Source organism: Glossina fuscipes, unplaced genomic scaffold, assembly GCF_014805625.2.
Source record: "Glossina fuscipes isolate IAEA_lab_2018 unplaced genomic scaffold, Yale_Gfus_2 42, whole genome shotgun sequence".
Lineage (NCBI taxonomy): Eukaryota > Metazoa > Arthropoda > Insecta > Diptera > Glossinidae > Glossina > Glossina fuscipes.
The window spans coordinates 2,371,706-2,391,523 of NW_023998426.1; the positions used below are offsets into that span (position 1 = coordinate 2,371,706).

Consider the following 19,818-nt stretch of genomic DNA (forward strand, 5'->3'; position numbering starts at 1 on the left):
AATGGTATAAAACATATGCGGAAAATAGAGCAAATCGCAAATAAAAAAAAAATTAGTTCCGATGCTTTGCAAAGAAGAGAAGTACTTATCAGCATTTACGCGTAAAGCGTAAATGATCCCAAATAATACCGCTACATTCGCTTTTCAAAGGGGATAGGTCGCCTTAAGGCTCATCTCTTCAAAATAAAAAATATATTTTCTTTTCAATATTTCAAATGACCATAGATTGTCTCCTATACATGTAAATGCGATTGTGGTCAGCTAGGACTACTGATAGGAGGGAAAGGACGGAGAGAGAGAGAGAGAGAGAGAGAGAATAGTACCACTTAAATGTGAGAACATCACGAGTCGTAGGAAGATGATCTACAGATAAGATGCTTCAAGGAAGATCTATAAAGAACGAATAGATGTAGTTGTAATTTGTCAGAGAGGGAGTGAGATAGGCAGCCAGCAATATGCTGAACAGTTTTATTGAAGGACTTGACTAGTGGTGCGGGAAACAGCATAGCCATGTAGATAAGAGTCGCGATCACTGTTTCGGCGTTTGCGGATTCGAAAGCTAAGTAGATAGATCATGCTGTTGTAGCTGTAGCAAGTGATCAGTCAGCGAAGGCATAACACTTACCGATTGGGCACACACACATTCTATGTCCTTCTTTTTCCTTGCTTTTCCCCGACCACCAGCGTGCTACATATATAACGAGCAGAACATCTTCTCAGTGATAGGTAATATTAAAACAAGTAAGAATATTATAGTCGAACAAGGCCAACTATTAAATACCCTAAACCATATTGTGTAACACAAATTTTTCTTTTTATTACTACATAAAGGCATATTTTTCAGGTGTGTATTTGTGGGGAAGCGGGTCCAAAACGCAACCTAATGTAGTACAAGTGTAAACCTCACATACCGCAGCATCCAAAGTTAGGCGTAGATGCTCAAAATTTTTTAGAATTCATTTTTGTATGATATTACTATTTTGGCTCAATGTTCATCACGACATATTAAAGCGTAGACGTTTCTGGTAGGGTCCAAAAATAGGCCGAGATGTTCTAAATTTAGCACAGTTCATTTTTTTATGTAAAATTACTATCATGATATAATTTTCATCATGCAGCATTGAAAATTGTATCTTTTTGTCGCATGATATTCAGTTTTCATTATATGCGAGCAGGTTCAAAAATTTCACTCAGTCGGTCCAAAGTTTTCACAACAACTTAGAAGGCCGAAATTTTACTAGTTAGCCACTTATGCCGAGATATTTTCAAAATTGCAATTTTTTTCCCATATAACGAACTTTTCAGAATGGGGCGTTATTTGGGGAGTGCTCGAAAAAGTGAACCGATGCGAACCATTTTCACTAAAGCTCGTCCTTTGGACAAAACATGTCGGTATATCTAAATTAATCGAAACATCTCAAATGTTGTCACCTGTAGGTTGAACACATGAGTACAAGACGGACAGGCGGGCAAAAAAGCGTAGCAGAATCATTTTCTCACTCGATTGTGATAATAAGATAAGGGTCTACCTTAAGTCATTCAGGGTGTTACATACGTACACACTAACTTAATATATCCTGTATCATAAATGGTGTACATTGATGGATATAAAAAGATCTCTTTGGTAGGCACCGTTTTCTCAGTTACGAGATTTGGCAACTGTAGCCTATATGCGAGAATGAAAGTGTCCACCTTAAACAAAATCTTTTGATATACATGGTTTCCAAAAACACGCATACGTTTAAATCTATGCAAAGTTTTCCCTCTTCGTCTTTAGTAATTCGAGATTTCGTCAATTAAGTCTTGATACAGAGCGTTTTAAAAGTCATTAGACCCTTACTTCATGACAAAGTCTTAGAGTCCCAAATGTCATAATAAACGATCTTGCAGGAGCACAGGCTAGCAGACAGAAGGAAGCTCTTGGGAGTCGCCTACCTTGATGTTAAATTTGCCGAAATATCACTTTTGAACTTTTAAGGACTCGAACAATCATGATCAAATAGTAGAACTTCTTTGAAAGACCTTTAAAAAACAAGAAAAAGATTATAATGGGATACGGGCCGCTGTTAAGTACGCTGCACCGCTTTCCTTAATGCAGTTACTCATATAACGATTTTTTAAGGTAAGGGGTTTTATGAGAGGTGATCGAACAAGTGCTCCGATCTGAACCATTTTCAATAGCGTTCGCCTTTGGCATACAAAAACCACTTAAAGCACTATAGCAGGTCATGGCCCAACCTTAAATACTTTACACCATTTTGCTTAACACAGTTATTCATATAATGTCTTTTTCAAATAAGGCGTTATATGAGAAATGATCGGCAAAGTGGTCCGATCTTCAATAGAGTTTGTCCTTGGGCCAAAACACGTCGATGTACCAGATGTTATTAAAATAACTGAAAAATTGCGAACACAACAACAATACATAGACAGACATCAGACGAACTTAGATAGATTCGTATAGTTGTTCTGAATAGATGGGTGGGTCTTTTTCAAGTCCTTTTCAGTGTTGCATGCATTCGCACAAACTTAATATGCTCTTGCACCACAAGTGGTGTGTGGTTTAGAAAAAAAGGAAACCAATCTATGGCAAAAACTTAGTTAAACAAATTTACTCGTTCTCCTCTCAATTATTTACTGAAACGTAATGTGTGCCCATCAACTCTGACACACATAGAACTAAGAATTGAAAAGTTGAAAATTGATGACAGCATTGTTTAAAAAAGCTTTGGTGGCGAAGGAATTGAGAGATATATTGCAAAGCTTAATTTGGGGTTTAGAAAAGTTTTGTTATGCAAAAAGCGCGCATTTAACGTTAACACGCATAGATTGTTGCTCATGAACTAGAAGTAATCTCACAAGTAGGTTTTAATACACAAATCCAACAACTTGGACTTGGTATCCTCATTTAGAATTACGTTAACGTGTTTCAAAAAAGTTTTCTCATAACCAGTAATCCAAGTTATTTGCAGAAACAAGACTGATATGCATCAAGTTCAAGGTAAAAAATAATAAACTAAGAAAAGAAAAATAATTTTTAAAATAAGCTTTCATTCAAGTTAACGAAAAGCTGGCAAGCAAATTTTGTCTCAGTCACTTCAGCTGCCGCGTTGTCGATGAGATAGATGAGATAGATATATTACCGCCTATCCGAGTAGATAAGTCGTAACTACAAAGCCGGTCTTTGCGGAGTTAAATCTCAGCTCGGTCTGACTATACTTGGTCGTAGCCACAGTAAGCGTTCAGGCTACAAAGGCATAGTATCTAATGGTCGCGATGGGTGCGGCCATTCCCTATCTCTTTCTCTTTTCCCATTTCTTGAACTTGCCTTTCTCAGCGTATAGCTTAAGTTAGACTTTGGAGAAAGGTTGAAAGAGACGCATGAAGTTGCGAAATGCATACGAGTTTAGTTCTTTGATGCAGAAACTCGTCGAACACTTCTTTAATTTAATTTTTTCGAAACGTTTGCGCCGTACAGAGGGAAGCATCAGAGATCCCACAAAGTGTATATATTCTTGATCAGCATCAAATTCTAAATCGATTTAAGCGTGTCCGTCCGTAAACACTCTATTGGCCGCAAAAATGAAGCTGTCGACTTCTAATTTGGCAGAAACAGTTGGAAGTTCATGCGCGCAGGTTGGTATTAAAAATAAAACATAAACTGAGAACACCTCTGTTCTGTTTTTCAAAGGGAAATTTGGGTTTTTGCTCATTACTCATAAACTATAGGAAATAAATGTACAAAAACTTGATCGCAGATTCTATAGGCGACAGTGCAGCATTTGTGCATAAAAATGAAGTAAATTGATCACGCCTACCCAATATTATAGCGCAAAATGATTTAATTGTTTTTTCAATACCTTTATAATACGCAGGAACAAGCTTTAAAAATCCCATAAAGTATATAAGTTCTTGGGCAGCTACAATACCTGAATTCACCGAAACATTCCCGCCTGTTCGTTTGTCCATCTGTCTGTTTGCGTAACTTTGTGTTATTTGTGGTAAACTTTCCCCTGTTGGTAAAAATGAAGATATCGCGTAATAATTTGCATAAGAACTTGGAATTGACCTGAACTTTTCAAAGGACACAAAGTCTACAACGTCCACCTGCCTCTACGACGTTTATTTTGAAAATAGAAGAATTCCACTGCGTCCACTACATATTACAGGGCATAAGGATTTTGTTCTTTTGTTTCTCTTGTTTTCTTTTAGGGTAAACGGTGATTCGGTCCCGACCGAATTTTACTTTCTTACTCATTTTTCTTACAAGAAAATATTCCAATATTAAAATTGCGTTTTCACTTACTCACTGCAAATGGGTTAGTTGTGCTTAGTGGGTGACAAGCACATAATATAATAAATTTAAGATGCGTTCTATTGGTATGGAAGCACAAAATATCGTTTAATTTCTATTCGATTGAAGGCGATTTTTTTATTAATTGATTTTGAAGCTATACGAAGCAATCTGTCATTCAAACTTAAGCCTTAATCGAATAAAAATGTCAATTAATTTTAATTTAATGATAAGCGGTCAAGCAAGATATAACTGCCGACAAAGACGCTTAATTCAATATATTGACATTGCATTTGGATTTGTTTTAAAGATTAATTTGCATCCACGATTATACAAAATCAAGTTTATATTAACATGGAATTTAAAAGTAAAGCAATGCGTAATGGAGAGACAGAGTTACGAGGTATTTAAAAACAATATTTCACTGTAGAGCATTATGATGCTATGTAGCAATGTGCGTTATATTATTATTGTTATTATTATTATTATTATTATTAATTTCCGCAGAGAATAAATGCAAGACTAAAGTTTTAATGCATTTTTTTAATTTCTATATATTTATTGAAAATTCCATTACTACGAATAGTAAGCTATATTGAATTCAAGATTTCGTTTCGATAATTTCAAAACTAAAACAACGTTTTCCGTTGTCGCGTCATCATATTTAAAATTTTTCGTAATGCAAGAAAAAGTCCTCCGATCACTAAATTTAGATGAAATGGATTACTTATTTTTTAACGACATGAAAACGCGAAATGGACTTTGATATGAGAAGTAGCCGAAAAAATATTCCATATTGTTCATCCTTGGGCGAAAATATGTCAACGTAGAAGACAAAAATTTGTGGACGGAGACATAACCGTTCGATTAACCATTGAGTTAGAAAACGGTTACGAATCAATTAACGGTTAATCGATTAATCGATTAATATTGTTACGAAAATGCCATATTTGATAATTGGAGTTTTCATGAAAATTAGTCGAAGCAATCTGTCATTCAAACTGAAGTCTTAATTGAATAGAAATTAAACGATATTTTGTGCTTCCATACCAATAGAACGCATGTTAAATTTATTATATTATATGCTTGTCACCCACTAAGCACAACTCTAACCCATTTGCAGTGAGAAAGTGAAAACGCATATTAAATATTGGAATATTTTATTGTAAAAAAACCGAGTAAGAAAGTAAAATTCGGTCGGGACCGAATCACCGTTTACCCTAAAAGAAAACAAATTCTCATGCCCTATAACATGTAGTGGGCGCAGTTGATTTCTTCTACTTTCAAAGCAAAAGTTTCTATCGTAGAGGCATGTGGGCGTGGTAGACGTGTTCTTTGAAAAGTTTAGATCAATTTCAAGTTCTTATGCAAATTTTTACGCGAAATCTTTATTTTTACTAGTGGGAGAATGATTACCACAATTACTACAAAGCTGCACAACAGACAGATGGACAGACGAACAGGTGGACATGTTTAGGTGCATTCAACGGTTGTAACTGCCGAAGAAATTATATATTTTATGGGGTTTTTGAAGCTTATTTCTACGCGTTATGAAGGTATTGAAAAAACAATTAAATTTTGTTGCGCTATAATATTAGGTAGGCGTGATCAATTTATTTCATTTTTGTGCTACAGCGTCGCCTATAGACTATGCGATCAAATTTTTGTGCCTTTATTTGCTATAGTTTATGGGTAATGAGAAAAAGCCATGTTTTTCATTCCCTTCGAAGATACAGAGGCGTTCTCTCTCTCTCTTATGAGGTGCTGTGGACGTGTCCTTCGACCGATTTGGCCGATTTTCAATACCACCCTGCGCGCATGAACCTCCAATATTTTTTTTGCCAAATTTGAAGTCGATAGCTTCAGCCTTGCGGCCAGGCGAATGTTTACAACCGACATTACACAGACGGACAGATGGCGCTCTCTGAAGCTTCCTTCTGAGCGTTGAAAACGTTTTGACAAAATGAATATACCCCCCTAAAAGACTTGAAATGGTAAAATTTTTGGACGCAGTACACATAATTCACTCTTGTATTACAGATGGTGTAAGGTACGAAAACTGCGTTATTCGTTGGCTTATTCCCCAGGTACATAAAATATTTATATAAAACTTGGCTAATTGCAGAGTGAGTTTAGGAGTTGTCAGCAAATATCCGATAATTTGTTATGTACCGTGCGTAGGTCAATATAGTTTGACTTTAGTTGTTCAAGCTGCTCTCAGACATTTACAATCAATTTAGTTAACTCAACCGTAGTCCTAATTCGCTGGTGGATTAGTTCAGGGAAGTCCAAGCAAAATGAACTATTATGCCAGCAAATCAAACCAAGACAACAATTAAACGTGTTCAGGCATTAGTGCTAGGGCAGGATTGAAGACCTTTCATCTAAATACGAAAGTCCATTCTTTATATATATAATTTATTTTTCGAATAATTCTCCACTCGACTTATTAATTTTTTCGAAATATTTTTGTACCATTTCTTTCAGTATTCAAGCGAAAGGATCATTTTTGAAGTTACGTTTCTGTTAGATGCGGATATAAGTAAACAATGAATGAAATTGAGGGGATGTTATAGTAAAATGTTAGGAACTATTTTGCCCGATACATATTGCAGTATCCAACGATCATTCATTGCTTCTCTCGCTTTTTATGCAGCATATAGATTAGGTGCAAAACGAACAAATGATTTTTCGAGGCTACTTCCGAAAGAACCTATATTGGCGTACCATCATAAGAATAGAAGCGCTGTTAGATTAAAAAACAACTTATCTGTTGAAATCCGTGTTAATAGGTAGGAGTAGAGTACGCTATTAATTGTGGAAAGGATGTTTCAGGCCTCGATATGCAAGCATTTCCTGAGTGAATGTTGTGAGGTAAAGGAGAGTTTCTTCAGGTTGAATAATGCCCCCGTCTTAGGTGCAACAGACATTGTTGGTAGCTTGGGTTAAATTTTTTTCATGTGCTATTGATAATAATGAGCAGCATTCAATTCTTTGTTGACTTCGCTCGGAGTTTTACTGAACCAAGAGCTCAGATCTCTATTGTCGAATATATGAAACGTTGGACTAAAGAATTCAATTATCTATATGTCAGTAAGAGTTTCGCATTAACTCGCTTCTCAGACCAGTCTGGGAATACTCAGTCATTCTTCCGGTAATCAAGTTACCTGATTTATTATAAAAAGCAGAGTTTTTGTGTTATCTGCTCTTCGAAGCTTAGCTTTAGTCTCGCCCCCATTTCTTATAGCCCTGCCATTCCTGCGAAGAAGGCGTAAAGTGTTAGCGGCTGCTTTGATACAGCGCTATGTGAATACTTTACTCCGACTTGGCCTAATTGTTTTTCATTTCGATAACAGATACATTGGAGATTGTGGTCCTATTAAACTACAATAATGCCCTTAAAAATTATTAGTTACGTCAAACGTTTCGTAGATTATGCGAATCATACAACGATTAATGTAATTGGTTTGATCAATATTTAGATTCAATTTGCAAGATTGAATATAGCTTGTCTCGACTACAGTGCAATAGAATGTGCACACTTGTACTTGCAGGTAGTAGTTGCTTTAAATGAATTATACGTTCATAGGTAATTTAAAAGTACCTTTTGCTTGTTTAAACTGCATTCCTGTTGCCCTCTACACCACCTGTAGTTTAGGTGGGTATATGAATTTTGTGCGGGTTGCATGCTACACCCAGGAGGGTTTGAGATAAACCCACCTTTTATTGCAGCAATCGATTCAGTAAGTGATTCTGCTAAGCTACTTTGTCCGTCTATCTGTCTTGTAACCATGTGTTTAACCTACAAGTGACAATGTTTAAGATATTTTGGCCCAAAGACGAGCGTTATTGAAAATGAACGGTTCAGATCGGGTAATTTTACAAGCTCGTCCCTTAAAACACCTTATATGAGTAACTATATTAAGCGATTATTAAGTGGCGTAGAGTATATAAGCGCGGACTTTGTCCCACTATGGTGTCTTTGTTTATTTTACATTAGTTAAGTTGTACAACTGAAAAGAATTGCAGCTAATGTATGTTCGTATGAATAAATGAATGAATGAATAGATTGAACAGAGGGAGAAGCTTAAAAATTTTTTCTTCTAATATTATATTAAAAGAAGACATGGATATCTGTGCATTAGCGATTACAATGAATTACTTACCATTCATTTCTTGTTTTCTAGATGATACCTTAGAATTTTCACTTTGCTGAAAGTTTGTAAGAGCATCATCAGTTAGTTGACTGGAGCATCAATTTAATATAAATTTAGAAAAAAAAAAATATAAAAAAATAAAATATAATTTTTTGCCCCAATTTTCTTAATTCGGAATTGTAATGATTGTAAAAATGTGGTTATTTGTTGTTGTTTACCCATTCAAGGCGAGTATTAGCGGTCTTTTCGTTTTAATTAAATTCACTAGATTTTGTTCATCATAAGGTACATCTTTCTCAAGGGTTTTGTCAAAGTACTGAGAGTTTATTAATTTCTTTTTAGAACGTTTTAATGAACAAAATTTTAACATTTTTTTTTTTTTTTTTTTTTTTTTTTTTTTTAAGCAAATCTTTGTTAAGCAATGTGCTCTTAGCTGTGGTTGTTATCAAACTAAAAATGAAGGGAGTATGTTTTGCTGGTGACTTCGATTAATATGCTAATATGTTGTTGTTAGTGCTGATGCGGTATTAGCTCGTTGGACATATGCCATTATCTTTAAAAAACGCTTGCAAACAGATCTCATCAACACGATCCCATATTAATGAGCCGAATCGTCGAGCAGTATAATCGATTACCAGTGTCTTTTTACAATTATAGCATTTGTCACGATAATGATGAAGTATTCCGACGTTAGGTTGTAGAATTAGTTCACTATAGCCGGATACACTTTTCCACATGCGATTCTTTCCCATTTCTAGAACTGAATGAGTGTTTATAATGCATTTGCTTTGTGCGTAAACGGGTTTAATTTGATCGGCACGCCTCACTTTCGTTTGCGTATATAGGAAACGATTTCTCGCATATATTGGTGTACTGTACGTGTCATTTCCGTCTTTCATGTAGAAAAATGCATTGCAGAAAACAAAAGCTGATGTTTGTCCTTTATCACACTTTCTCAAGTATCCCATTAGGCTATTAAAGTTAACTGGCATTAATATTTCATCAAGATCCACTATAGCTGCATATCTATAATTATCGACAATCATTGCTCGATAAGAGCAATCATTAATTTGAGCAATTATGCCATTAAAATATGAATCATCTTGATAGGTCTCTAGATTCCAAGGCAATACATCGGCTATACCTTCTTTGCGGTAATGTTTTAAAAGACGTTTCACATCTCGACTATGATTATCTTCATAGAAATAGAAATGTTTAGCTCCTAGTAAGCGATACATTTCCACAAACTCTGCTATACGTAAGACATTTCGATAATGTTTTTGCAGAGGTGCCACACATACCGATAAAATCGGTTGGGATTTGGCGAACAATTGATCCATGTTCCGTGGATAACTGCATGAAAAGAAAAGAGAGTTTTCATTTCGCGAATACCACTGAAACAATAGGCGATGTAAAACAAGTCAAAATGCGATAGACGACCAAGACCTTGCACCTACTAACAGTTTTATAAAGTGAGTGGTTCAAGTCAATTTAAACGAGCTGCGCGTTAGACCCGAAACAATCGAAGCATCAAAATGTTCCAAAAACTGGCAACTATAGGATTGAATGTAAGATGGAATAACACGGACGGGTAGACAGCCTTAAATCAATTCCGCAAATGATACAAAATATTGACATCTAAAGCCGTTCTGATTCTAATCTATGGGGATATATGTGGTACATGTAGTACCGAAAATGGTGTTTGTTATAATTATGAGACTCAGGATAATCAAATTTCGTTTATTGGTTGATCTTATTCATTAGACTTCTCAAAATCGCATTCATACAAAGGCTATCCTTTTTGTTAGGCTCAAAGTGTTCATAATTGCTTACCTGATCGGTACGAATGTCGGATGGAAATTTGCCAAAGTATTTGACGGATAAGTGATGGCGACTTCTTGCGGCAAATGCATAATTTTGTTCCCATTATCAGCCTTACCCAATGGGCACACGATAGTGAAAACAGCATATTTTATATCTTTTCGCTCGGGCAACGGCTTCACTTGTACGGCCCGTATCTTGACGGTGCTGAAATCTCTTTGTCTGCATTTAGAGAAATTATTTTTAAACTTAAACTCGTTTCTTCCTTCTTTATGTACAAAGGGTGTTGTGTTCTACGATAGACTAATTAAAAGCAGGGGCTTATGTTTGGAAATATTCTTGGTATAGGTGGATATTTTTCCATATAAAAAGAGATGAATTTTTTTTACACTACCTCCAAAAGATGGAATTGTAGTTGAAGCACCAAAGATAGTGTAAGTGTTGCAATGTTTTCTTTTCTCCTTATTCATTTGAACATACACTTGCTAACACAACACCAACCAGAAACGTTTGTTTCGCTTCTTCTAAACACAATGTGGTCAAATGCTGCCTTTCAAAAAAAAAAGAAGAAGAAAAGGAAAACCGGTTTGTATGTACTGTACAGATTGCGGCGGGGAAGCGTTCGCCAAGTTTCCCTTCCCCACGAAAAAAGTTGTATAGGAAATGAACGAACACTATATAATGGAAGCCCAAAATCACGTCGATGCCTTGAGCGCATGGGGAAGCAAATATAGTTAAGCCTATGTAGAGCTTTTCTTACTTCAACAGAGAACCATTGAACGGTATTCTACGATACTCAGTACGGTTTCAAAATAAACGATTTCTTCGTGGGTTTGCACTATGCTTTTTTGATTTTTCAAAAAGCACAAAATCGGTTACCTATGATGATATTTTGGACGGTAACGAACTTTTGTTGAGCTATTATGCACGGCTTTTCTGGACAGAGCCTTGCTTTTAAATATCTGCCAGTAAAGTGCTAAGGGCGCTTGAAACTTACAATAAGCTCCTCGTCCTTTAGTCAGTCTCTTCCCCATTTGAGTCAGGCATGATTATTGTGTTATTAGTGGACTTAACGTAAACTATTTTAAAATTCTTTCGCTAGCGTAACTCGACCTTGATTAAATTCTTCAAGCGACTTTTCCGTTGAATATCGCGCCCTTCTTGAGGTAGTTTCTCTCACACCCGTATGTGTTCACAACATATACAATCCTTTTTTTAATCGAGACAAAATTTCTATTATAATTAATTAGAAGCAAATAGCGTACGTATGATAAAAGGCTAAAATGCTGAATATCGCTGAAAATGCAAAATATTTATAGGGAAAGCCATCTTGTCATACGCATTAAAGACGAGAATATCGAGCATTTACCTGAAAATGCAAGTGACATAATCACGAAATCCTAAGGAAAGTATCGTAAAAACTCTGACAGATCCAATAGCTTTGCGGTACTTGTGTTTGAATAAATTTTCTAATAAGAAAAGTAAGAAAATAAAAGCACCTTTAAGCACCTTGACTACATTTACATAAGCACCTACATATTACCAATAATGTCAATGCGACGATCAAAGTAAGCTGAATAAATTTTATGCTTGAACGATGCATTGCCAATCGATTTCCATGTGTTATTGTAGTGCCATGGGAAAACAGGTTTTACCAAGTCCAAAGACATTTGCGTAGTGTGCACGCTCTTATGAAAATCATCATCCTAAATAATATCTGAATGAATATATTTTTCTTCCTTTTTTTTTTTTCGCAATCAATTCATCATTTTCACCTACAGTTGATAGATGCGTTGATATGCATGTCAGTACGATGAGTACGATTGCCAAAATTGCTGACAGCACCAAATTTACATATTGAAAACGTTGATCTTTATCAACTAACATGTTCTCTGTTTGCCTCTTTCTCGTTCAAGCTACGCATTCACTTATGTATAGTTTTCGTTAGCCACACTCAATTAAAAGATAATTAACGTAATCCTCATTTCATCGCAATATATCCAAAAAAAAAAACAAAAAACAAATAAAAAAACGAGAAAACAAAGACAACTAACTGTACCCGCTATGAATATTGGAAATGAACTGTAAGACCAATTTCCATATGATTGTTATGTGTACTATTTATTATTCGTCTCGTACATTATCCATTAGCCACCACCGTCAGTAGCCGGACAAAAGAGCTTTAATTAACCTCTCCCTTTTGAGCGTTATTTTGACCATAGTTTTTTTTCCACTTGTCGTGGTCGCGTTTAAAATTTCCCATAAGGTTTATTGGTATTTTTTTCTCTTAATTATTAGATTTCAGTGTCACTGCCAGTAGCAAAGGCTTCGAATACGTACAAGTTCGTAAGGTTCGTAATTTTTTTTTTTTTTATTTTCAATTTTATCCAATTATGTTCTGTAAAAAAAAAAGAAGCGAAATATATACGAACATAAAGATACTCAGCTTTGATTCCGTCATGCATAAGCGTCAAAAGACATATTAAATTGCCTCCGACTCTCGTTGGGTTTAAAATTATGGAGATGACATTATGTACGGAAAGCATAAGCTAAAAAAAAGTTGAGTCTTTTATTCACGGGATACCAATATTGTTCTAAGAGTCAGTGTACGTAATTCACATCCAATCGCGCGGAACGTCATTTAACGGTCATTGTACTAAATGCGGATAATGTTAGCTTTTTCTTATAACTACAAAAAAAAAAAAAAAAAAAAAAAGTATTATAAAAGTTCGTTCAAAAGTGCTGTTAAACTAATTTCGTTGTATTTGCATACCAGCATTTGCAAAGGCAAAAAAATAGCGAGAATTTCTCTTTTTTTTTTTGTAATATTTCAGATGCTTAGACGCGCTTTACGCGACTTCTGGACGTTACTAAGCAGCCTGCAGGTTACAGTTTGACAGGAGAAATGTTAAAGTGTAAAAGTGTAAATAATAACGTAACAATGAGGTAGCGTAAGCCTTAACACCGTAGAGTAAGTACTAGGGCTTTAACGTAAGCACTCACATCATAGTGTAGATGGGTGTAAATATAGATATCGTGACGTAATGCATCGGCTTAAACATTTAACTCGTAATATAAGTACTTGTACGACAGCGGACGTACTTGTGCTTTAATGCAACTACTAATAAAGAAGTGCAAGCACTAGTAGCGTAGTGTAGGTACTAGTCCCATAATCTAAATTTAACGACTTTTCAGAATATATAGGGAATGGTCGAAAAAGTGGACGAATCCGAACCATTTTTAATAGCATTCGCCCTTGGGTCAAAACACGTCACTGCATCAAATTTCATGGAAATATCAGACGGAAAGACGTTTGACGGACAGATGGACAGACAGGCTTATCTTCAATTCAGATTATGATTCTGTGTCAATTGGTATAATAAAAGGTGGGTCTATCTTAAGCCCGTCTGTGTTTTACATACGTCCACACTACCTTAATACACTCCGTACCATAAGAGGTGTAAGATATAATTATTACAAAACCGAGTAAAAACATTATATTGGCCTACCATTAAATACCCTATAGTTATGCATATAGCACAATTTCAAAATAAGGCATCATATAGAATGTCGTTAAAAAATGGCCAGATTAGAACCATTTTCAATAGCACTTACCTTGGGGACAAAACACGTCAGTGTACCATCTAAAGAATTGCGGCCTTACGATTAAATGCGTGATTTGAAACCCAGACAGACAGACGGACAATAAGATTTAAAAAGTAAAAATTTGTTCCGTTTTTATAATAAATACTCGATGGAAGTTGTATTGAAACCAACAAAATACAATTTTTTTGTGTTTTTATAAGAAACACTCTATGCGAGTTGTATTGAAACCACAAAAAGTTGTAATCAGTTGGTTTTTCATTAATAAATTCTTATGGCGGAATATAAGCACTGAAAACATAGTGAAAGTACTAAACCGATAGTGTATTAAACCGATAGTGCACGTATACGAACTGTACTGTAAGTCCTCATATCGTAATATAAGTATCACAACTACCTATACCATAATGTAGGCACATATACCGCAACACTACTACCGCAATCTAAGTTGTTATGTCATAGCACAAGTACTACTGGTGTAGTGCAAATGCTTATATTGTTGTTTTCAGATTAAATTTTTTGTTTCTACACCCATTACCGAAGCATGCGGTTATACGCGTCAGCGAATCGATCTAAGCACGTGCTTCTTTCCGTCTCTGCTGAAGATTGAAGAAGTTGGCAAAAACATCGAAAAGTCTTTTTATTGAAAAAGGATCATCTCTGTTGCCTCTGGTCGCACATTGCAAAGACTTGAAATGTTTGTAGGTTTGTATATTTTGACAATTATTGAATATCCGACTGAATCGATCTTATAGACGTGCTGAAACGCTAAAGCTGGGCGAGCTATGCTAACTGCATAGGCGATCCCACTTTCCCCTTATTCTCTATTATAACAACTCGCAGATGAATTGTAACTTGTCAGTTGTAATTATTAACTTAACTTACACTTAACTTAACAATTTTTAATTGAAATAAATAAATGGATGTATATGCTCTTCGAAAATGTATATATCTAAGATGATCTCAGAATGAAGAGAAAACAATTTGTTTATGAAAGAATGCTTTTTAATTATTATTGTCGAAGATATTTATCTCAGTAAAGACAGAATAATAAATCTAATGCGAATGTTCTATCTATTCGAGGGCGAATAGTGTTCTCTACTCTAACAATGAATTGATGGAAAAAATACTTCCCCGTAACCATAAGTTCGTTATAAATGTATTTATAAATGTTTTCGTTAACATTCGTAATGGATTATTTTATAAATTAACGGAAGCTAAGATCACTGACGCGTGGTTGATTATGAATTACACGCAACAATCAATGCGGGAAATAAATGGATGTCCCATGCTCCTATATAACTGAATCCAATGAAAAAACTTATTTCTAAAACAAAAATTTACGCATGAAATTTGAAACCAGGAAATCATTTCGATTTCATATATGTAATTGCTTTACTGATGCAAACGGTTTATATCGATTAATAATTACCTTCTGATACGATATTTATGCCGGTTATGTATATATAGGAATCGGTATTTGTCTGGCGTATCAGTAACATCAACTGCGAGACGGAAACGCTTTGGCAGGAAAACTATAGTGTACGCTTGATGTGACCAGAAGGATGTGCTCGGCTATTAACTTTTATAGTCCGATGAAACAATGGCTACCAAACATTTCTGATAACAACTAATCGATTTGATCCGTACGCTGTTTAAAATATTACTACAGGCAACAAGTAATGATTATTCGCATGACTTTGCGAAACTTTGGAAGCATTCGACTGGCTCATGCGGCTTACTCAAGCCCGACCCTTTCCCGTTATCGTTTGTTTTCACGTCTTATCAAAATGTATAAAAATGACCCCATGAGTGGTCTACCTCAAGAGAGCAACAGTTTTTTTTTTTTTGGCATGACATCCCCGAATTCCCATTATACACATTCTCAATGTATATATGATATTAGAATACATACCTTGTATACAGAGAGTGTAGCTGGTTATTTCGATTGTCTTGCTTTTTGATCAATATATATACTGTATATGTATGTTTGTGCCACACAAAAAATTCTATTCTCATTAAAGTTTCTGGATAATTTTCTTCAATACTGAAGGGATCAAATTAAGGCTCTAAGCAGATAGTATTGAAAAATTTAAAAAGTAGCGTTAGCCCTTAATTCCGATTATTGGAAGTAGGTTGACATAATGTTTTACGGAGTAGTGAGGTCGAAATCATCAAATACGGGCTTTTTATGTCCCCCAAATATTTTCGAAAAAGTAAAATAACCAATTGGTCCCTAGTTTGACATAAAAATTAACTATACCAAGTTGGAAAGCATGTAAGCACATTTTTTTAATCATATCCTATGCAAAGATTTTCTTGAATAGTCTTTATCATCCAATGAAGTCTAATCTTGACGGCATGATTTGTGGCGGGAATAAAAGACAGAGAAAGTTGGCACGAAAATTAAAATTTGAATCACATCAGTTAACGTTTTGTGTCCCCTTCGGTATACAGTCCCCCATGAAGTGTTCAAACTGTAATTTGTTTGATTTTGTCACGAAAATAATTGAAGAATTGCATTAGGCTGCACGGCATTTAATTATCGACCTTGCCCGAGTTTAATATTCTCAGTTGCTTGCTGGAAATTAAGGCACAATATTAAATTGGGTGAAGCGGCCTTTACTCACCGTTATCAGTGACAGCAATAAACAAAAACAGCAACAAGTTAGGCCATCATCCCCTTTTGACTTTATGTAGTATATACAAAAGCATTCCCTTCAATAAATTGGGATCTGATTCTTGCTAAATGCTTTATATGTATATAAGATTATTGTAGTAGCAGTTAAAGATCACTATTTTTGATTTCATATGCCATGTGTCATAATTTCTTATCCATGCCAATGTTTTCCTGCTCCTATCTTCTATAATACGCCTCCCAAGCCTTGCCAATATCAAGTTTATAACAACTTGAATCATGGAAGCTTGAGAGGTAAAGATAAGAAAAAACAAGTGCTTAGCAAGAACGCAAACCATTTTCAAATTATTATTATTATAATTTTAGACTAATAAAATATATTCTTAGACTAAAAAAGAAAGTCATTGAGCATTAGCAACGCAGCCTAACGGCCCTAATTTATAAAAGTACATATCTGATGTATCGAGCATAGTAGTTTTGATAAAGTTATATATTCTGATATTCTGTTTTGTGGCTGATTGTAGAATGTCCGTAAGGTTAATCGTTCCAAATGCAATACTTGTAGCCAAGCAAAAGTTAAGGCAGCCGCAGAGAATGTGCTTTATGGTGAGAGTTTGTCCACAACTGCAGATTGGGGAGGAAGACTTCTTCAAGATCCATTGATGAGTTGCAATTGTATGACCAAGGCGAATTCTCGAATATGTTTGGATCTTGATTTTCTCAACATTTGTTGGACATAGAGGTGGAGTTAATTGAGGGTTAATAAAAGAGTACTGCTGGTGAGGGTATTGTAGATTTCCTTCTGTAATTTTCTCTTTAACTTTTCTTCCTAACTTTTCCATCACATCATCCATAATTAGAGGTGCGCCGTACTTCCTGCCCTTGTTTAAGTATAGATCGGCACATTATTGCTTTATATTTATATACATATATACCTATAGGTTAAATATTTTATTTTCTTACCCCTTCGTACGATAGCAGGAAAAGTTCTTCGGTATTGGTAAGTTTTAAGTAATATAACTAATATATAAATATTTACTGACTTCAAATTTATTTTAATTAGCACTGGAAACTTACCAGCCATGTTTCCGGTACCCAGCCGATTCAGTGGATGTAACCGGCATTTCCAAAAGTCGCAGCATACAGCATTGATCCATTCAACTTGTGATAATATTGATGCTGAAAACAACTCTTAAACATTTTTTTCCGTAACAGTAATACTCCCCGAATAAATAAAACCAACTATTTGCTTAACTGTTTCCGGTTTTATATCTTCGAATTTCAGAGACCCCGCATCTTTTTCCATTAAACTACCATTAAACATGGAATGAAGAGAGGGTGACTCCGCGGCTAACAGGAGCCTATGAACCGAAATACAGGTGACAGCCTTTTACCACAAGAATGAAATCATAAAACTGAAAATGATTGACAAATAAATATTTACCCTCAATACGATAGTCTTGGTACCGGAATGACAATTCTCGCTTGTTCACATACCTCGGATGGATTCTCATTTACTTAAAGTACGGCGAAAGCGCTAAAAGCTTAGATGCTTAGGTGCACTTACCTGGAAATCGTTGGTATATTGTTAAGAAGTTGTGTTTTACATAAAGAATTTCTTGACTGTACATCTATTTTGTATATACATACAAGACTACGTACAAGACTACATCGCCGGGGAATGGCTTTATATTACGATTAACTCTTCGCTTTTAATAAACGGAAATAAGGATCAGGTGTCCCATAAAGTCGAGGTATACTTAAAGTAGCAGAACAGTAAAATTCTTTGTCGAAATAGTCAGTTCCGCTCCTTCTATAGGCCACAACGCACATAGTACTAAAATAGTGTATTTTATGATTAACAGCAATTATCGGTTTAAAATTCGTCAGGAATGTGTACGACGACAATGTAAAGCGCTTATAAAAAAGTTACCTATGATCCGCGGACTATGGAATAGCTGAAATCTTTAAGAAGCATTAGAGGATGACCAGCTAAAAGGCCAGTTGAAAATCGCTTGATTAATGGACGCGCACACGTCTAAATGATAGTCTGCAGTTTTTGTGTATTGGCTCTTGACGTCTCCTAAGCAGACATTTTTTTCTTTTTTTTTTATTATATGATCAACCACACAGGGGATGTTACCCCTATGTGTCATATGTGCAATAAGATTGGAAGGAAATGAGAAAGAGGGCTGTGCACACGTGCATGCGCAATCGGTCCACACAAGCCTTTACCGAAAAGCTGATTATTGTATTTACCGTTTCGAAGGAACTTATACTGTTGTGGAAAGCTCTCGTGAAGCAGCAAGAACTTCTTCTCTCGGTTACTCAATTAGGTTGAAGGGCGATATATAGTTATCGGTACTGTTGACGAACCAATATGATTTTGAGATGGTACCTTTACTTTGGCTTTTGTAATACAATGGAATAATCTGAATTTTCTGTGTAGCGTCACTAATCCAAGTGTAACTTGTAGACTATTGGTCGGAATGTTATGAAATTTTGAAAGATGTCGTTTAAAAGTTGGTGGTATCTAAAAATCAATTGGAATTCGTCAATAGTTATACTATGACATCCCACGAACTTTTTGAGTGATCACTTATGCAAAGTAGTAGTAATGGTAGTAGAAGCAATAATAGTGCGTATTTTATTTTACTCTAAGGCGAATATAATTTACTTAGTTTCTACGCAAACATAATAAAAGATTATTATGAAAAAGTAAATCGATATACATAGCACATCTAATCGTATGTAAAAGACAGTTAACAGCATATTACATAATCTTAAGTCTATATTATCTCTCTCTTTCTCTTTCCCTTTCTCTGCTTGTGTTTCTAAAGAATGAAGTCGTCGCTTGTCTTCTTCTTGTCTTAATGGTCTAAAAGGGCATTTGTGGCAATTACTGCTTCTTCTTCGGGTTTGTTCTTATTCAACAAAGTTTTATTTTTCTGACACCGAGATCATATAAAATCAAATTAATATCGTCTTCGTTTCTTTCGCGGCATAATGCATATTTATGTCACGTAAATGCGCTCATTTGTGCATTTTACAAGGGATTGAAGAATTCCGAGAGCAGCAGATGACGTGGATAATTGTATAATTTGAACAGCAGATGCGTTCGGAGGCGTTCATTTTTTGTGTGTGCACATCATACAATCTTTCAGTTAATATTGATCGATATATGCTAATATTGGGTAGTTAAAAATGTATTAAACCGTTAGGAGACTTTTCACGCCAAAAATCTCTCATTTATTAGACTAATAGCTGTATCTTGGAATTGTGACCCGTTATAAGGCACAAAGATT

General features: G+C 35.3%; 1 protein-coding gene and 1 long non-coding RNA gene across 4 annotated transcripts; one reads left to right on the forward strand and one right to left on the reverse strand.

The window, feature by feature from the left end:
• Nucleotides 1-8,880: 8,880 nt before the first annotated feature.
• On the reverse strand, nucleotides 8,881-12,310 carry LOC119636989 (beta-1,4-galactosyltransferase galt-1). 2 transcript variants are annotated; one of them, XM_038032754.1, is made up of 5 exons: nucleotides 12,052-12,310; nucleotides 11,816-11,978; nucleotides 11,642-11,741; nucleotides 10,285-10,494; nucleotides 8,881-9,804 (listed from the first exon to the last, which is right to left on the reverse strand). In XM_038032754.1, the coding sequence occupies exons 1-5, from the start codon at nucleotides 12,157-12,159 to the stop codon at nucleotides 8,979-8,981; spliced, it is 1,407 nt and encodes a 468-aa protein (XP_037888682.1). In that variant the 5' UTR covers nucleotides 12,160-12,310; the 3' UTR covers nucleotides 8,881-8,978. The 2 variants fall into 2 exon arrangements, with proteins under 2 accessions (XP_037888682.1, XP_037888683.1); XM_038032755.1 differs by having other exon boundaries at nucleotides 11,816-11,989; nucleotides 12,052-12,129.
• A 661-nt stretch (nucleotides 12,311-12,971) lies between these two features.
• LOC119636990 lies at nucleotides 12,972-17,965 on the forward strand. 2 transcript variants are annotated; one of them, XR_005247198.1, is made up of 4 exons: nucleotides 12,972-13,243; nucleotides 17,492-17,513; nucleotides 17,577-17,727; nucleotides 17,799-17,965. It is a non-coding gene; the product is annotated as an uncharacterized LOC119636990 (long non-coding RNA). The 2 variants fall into 2 exon arrangements; XR_005247199.1 differs by having other exon boundaries at nucleotides 12,972-13,157.
• The last annotated feature ends 1,853 nt before the right edge of the window (nucleotides 17,966-19,818 follow it).

Bases quoted from the DNA above. Each gene is read 5' to 3' on its own strand.
- LOC119636989 (XM_038032754.1), bottom strand. From the start codon at position 12,159: ATGTTAGTTGATAAAGATCAACGTTTTCAATATGTAAATTTGGTGCTG. The intron at 11,979-12,051 runs GTAGGTGAAAAT...GATATTATTTAG, and splicing joins TATCAACGCATCTATCAACT to GATGATGATTTTCATAAGAG. The intron at 10,495-11,641 runs GTAAATGCTCGA...CTCTAAATGCAG, and splicing joins TATGTCACTTGCATTTTCAG to ACAAAGAGATTTCAGCACCG.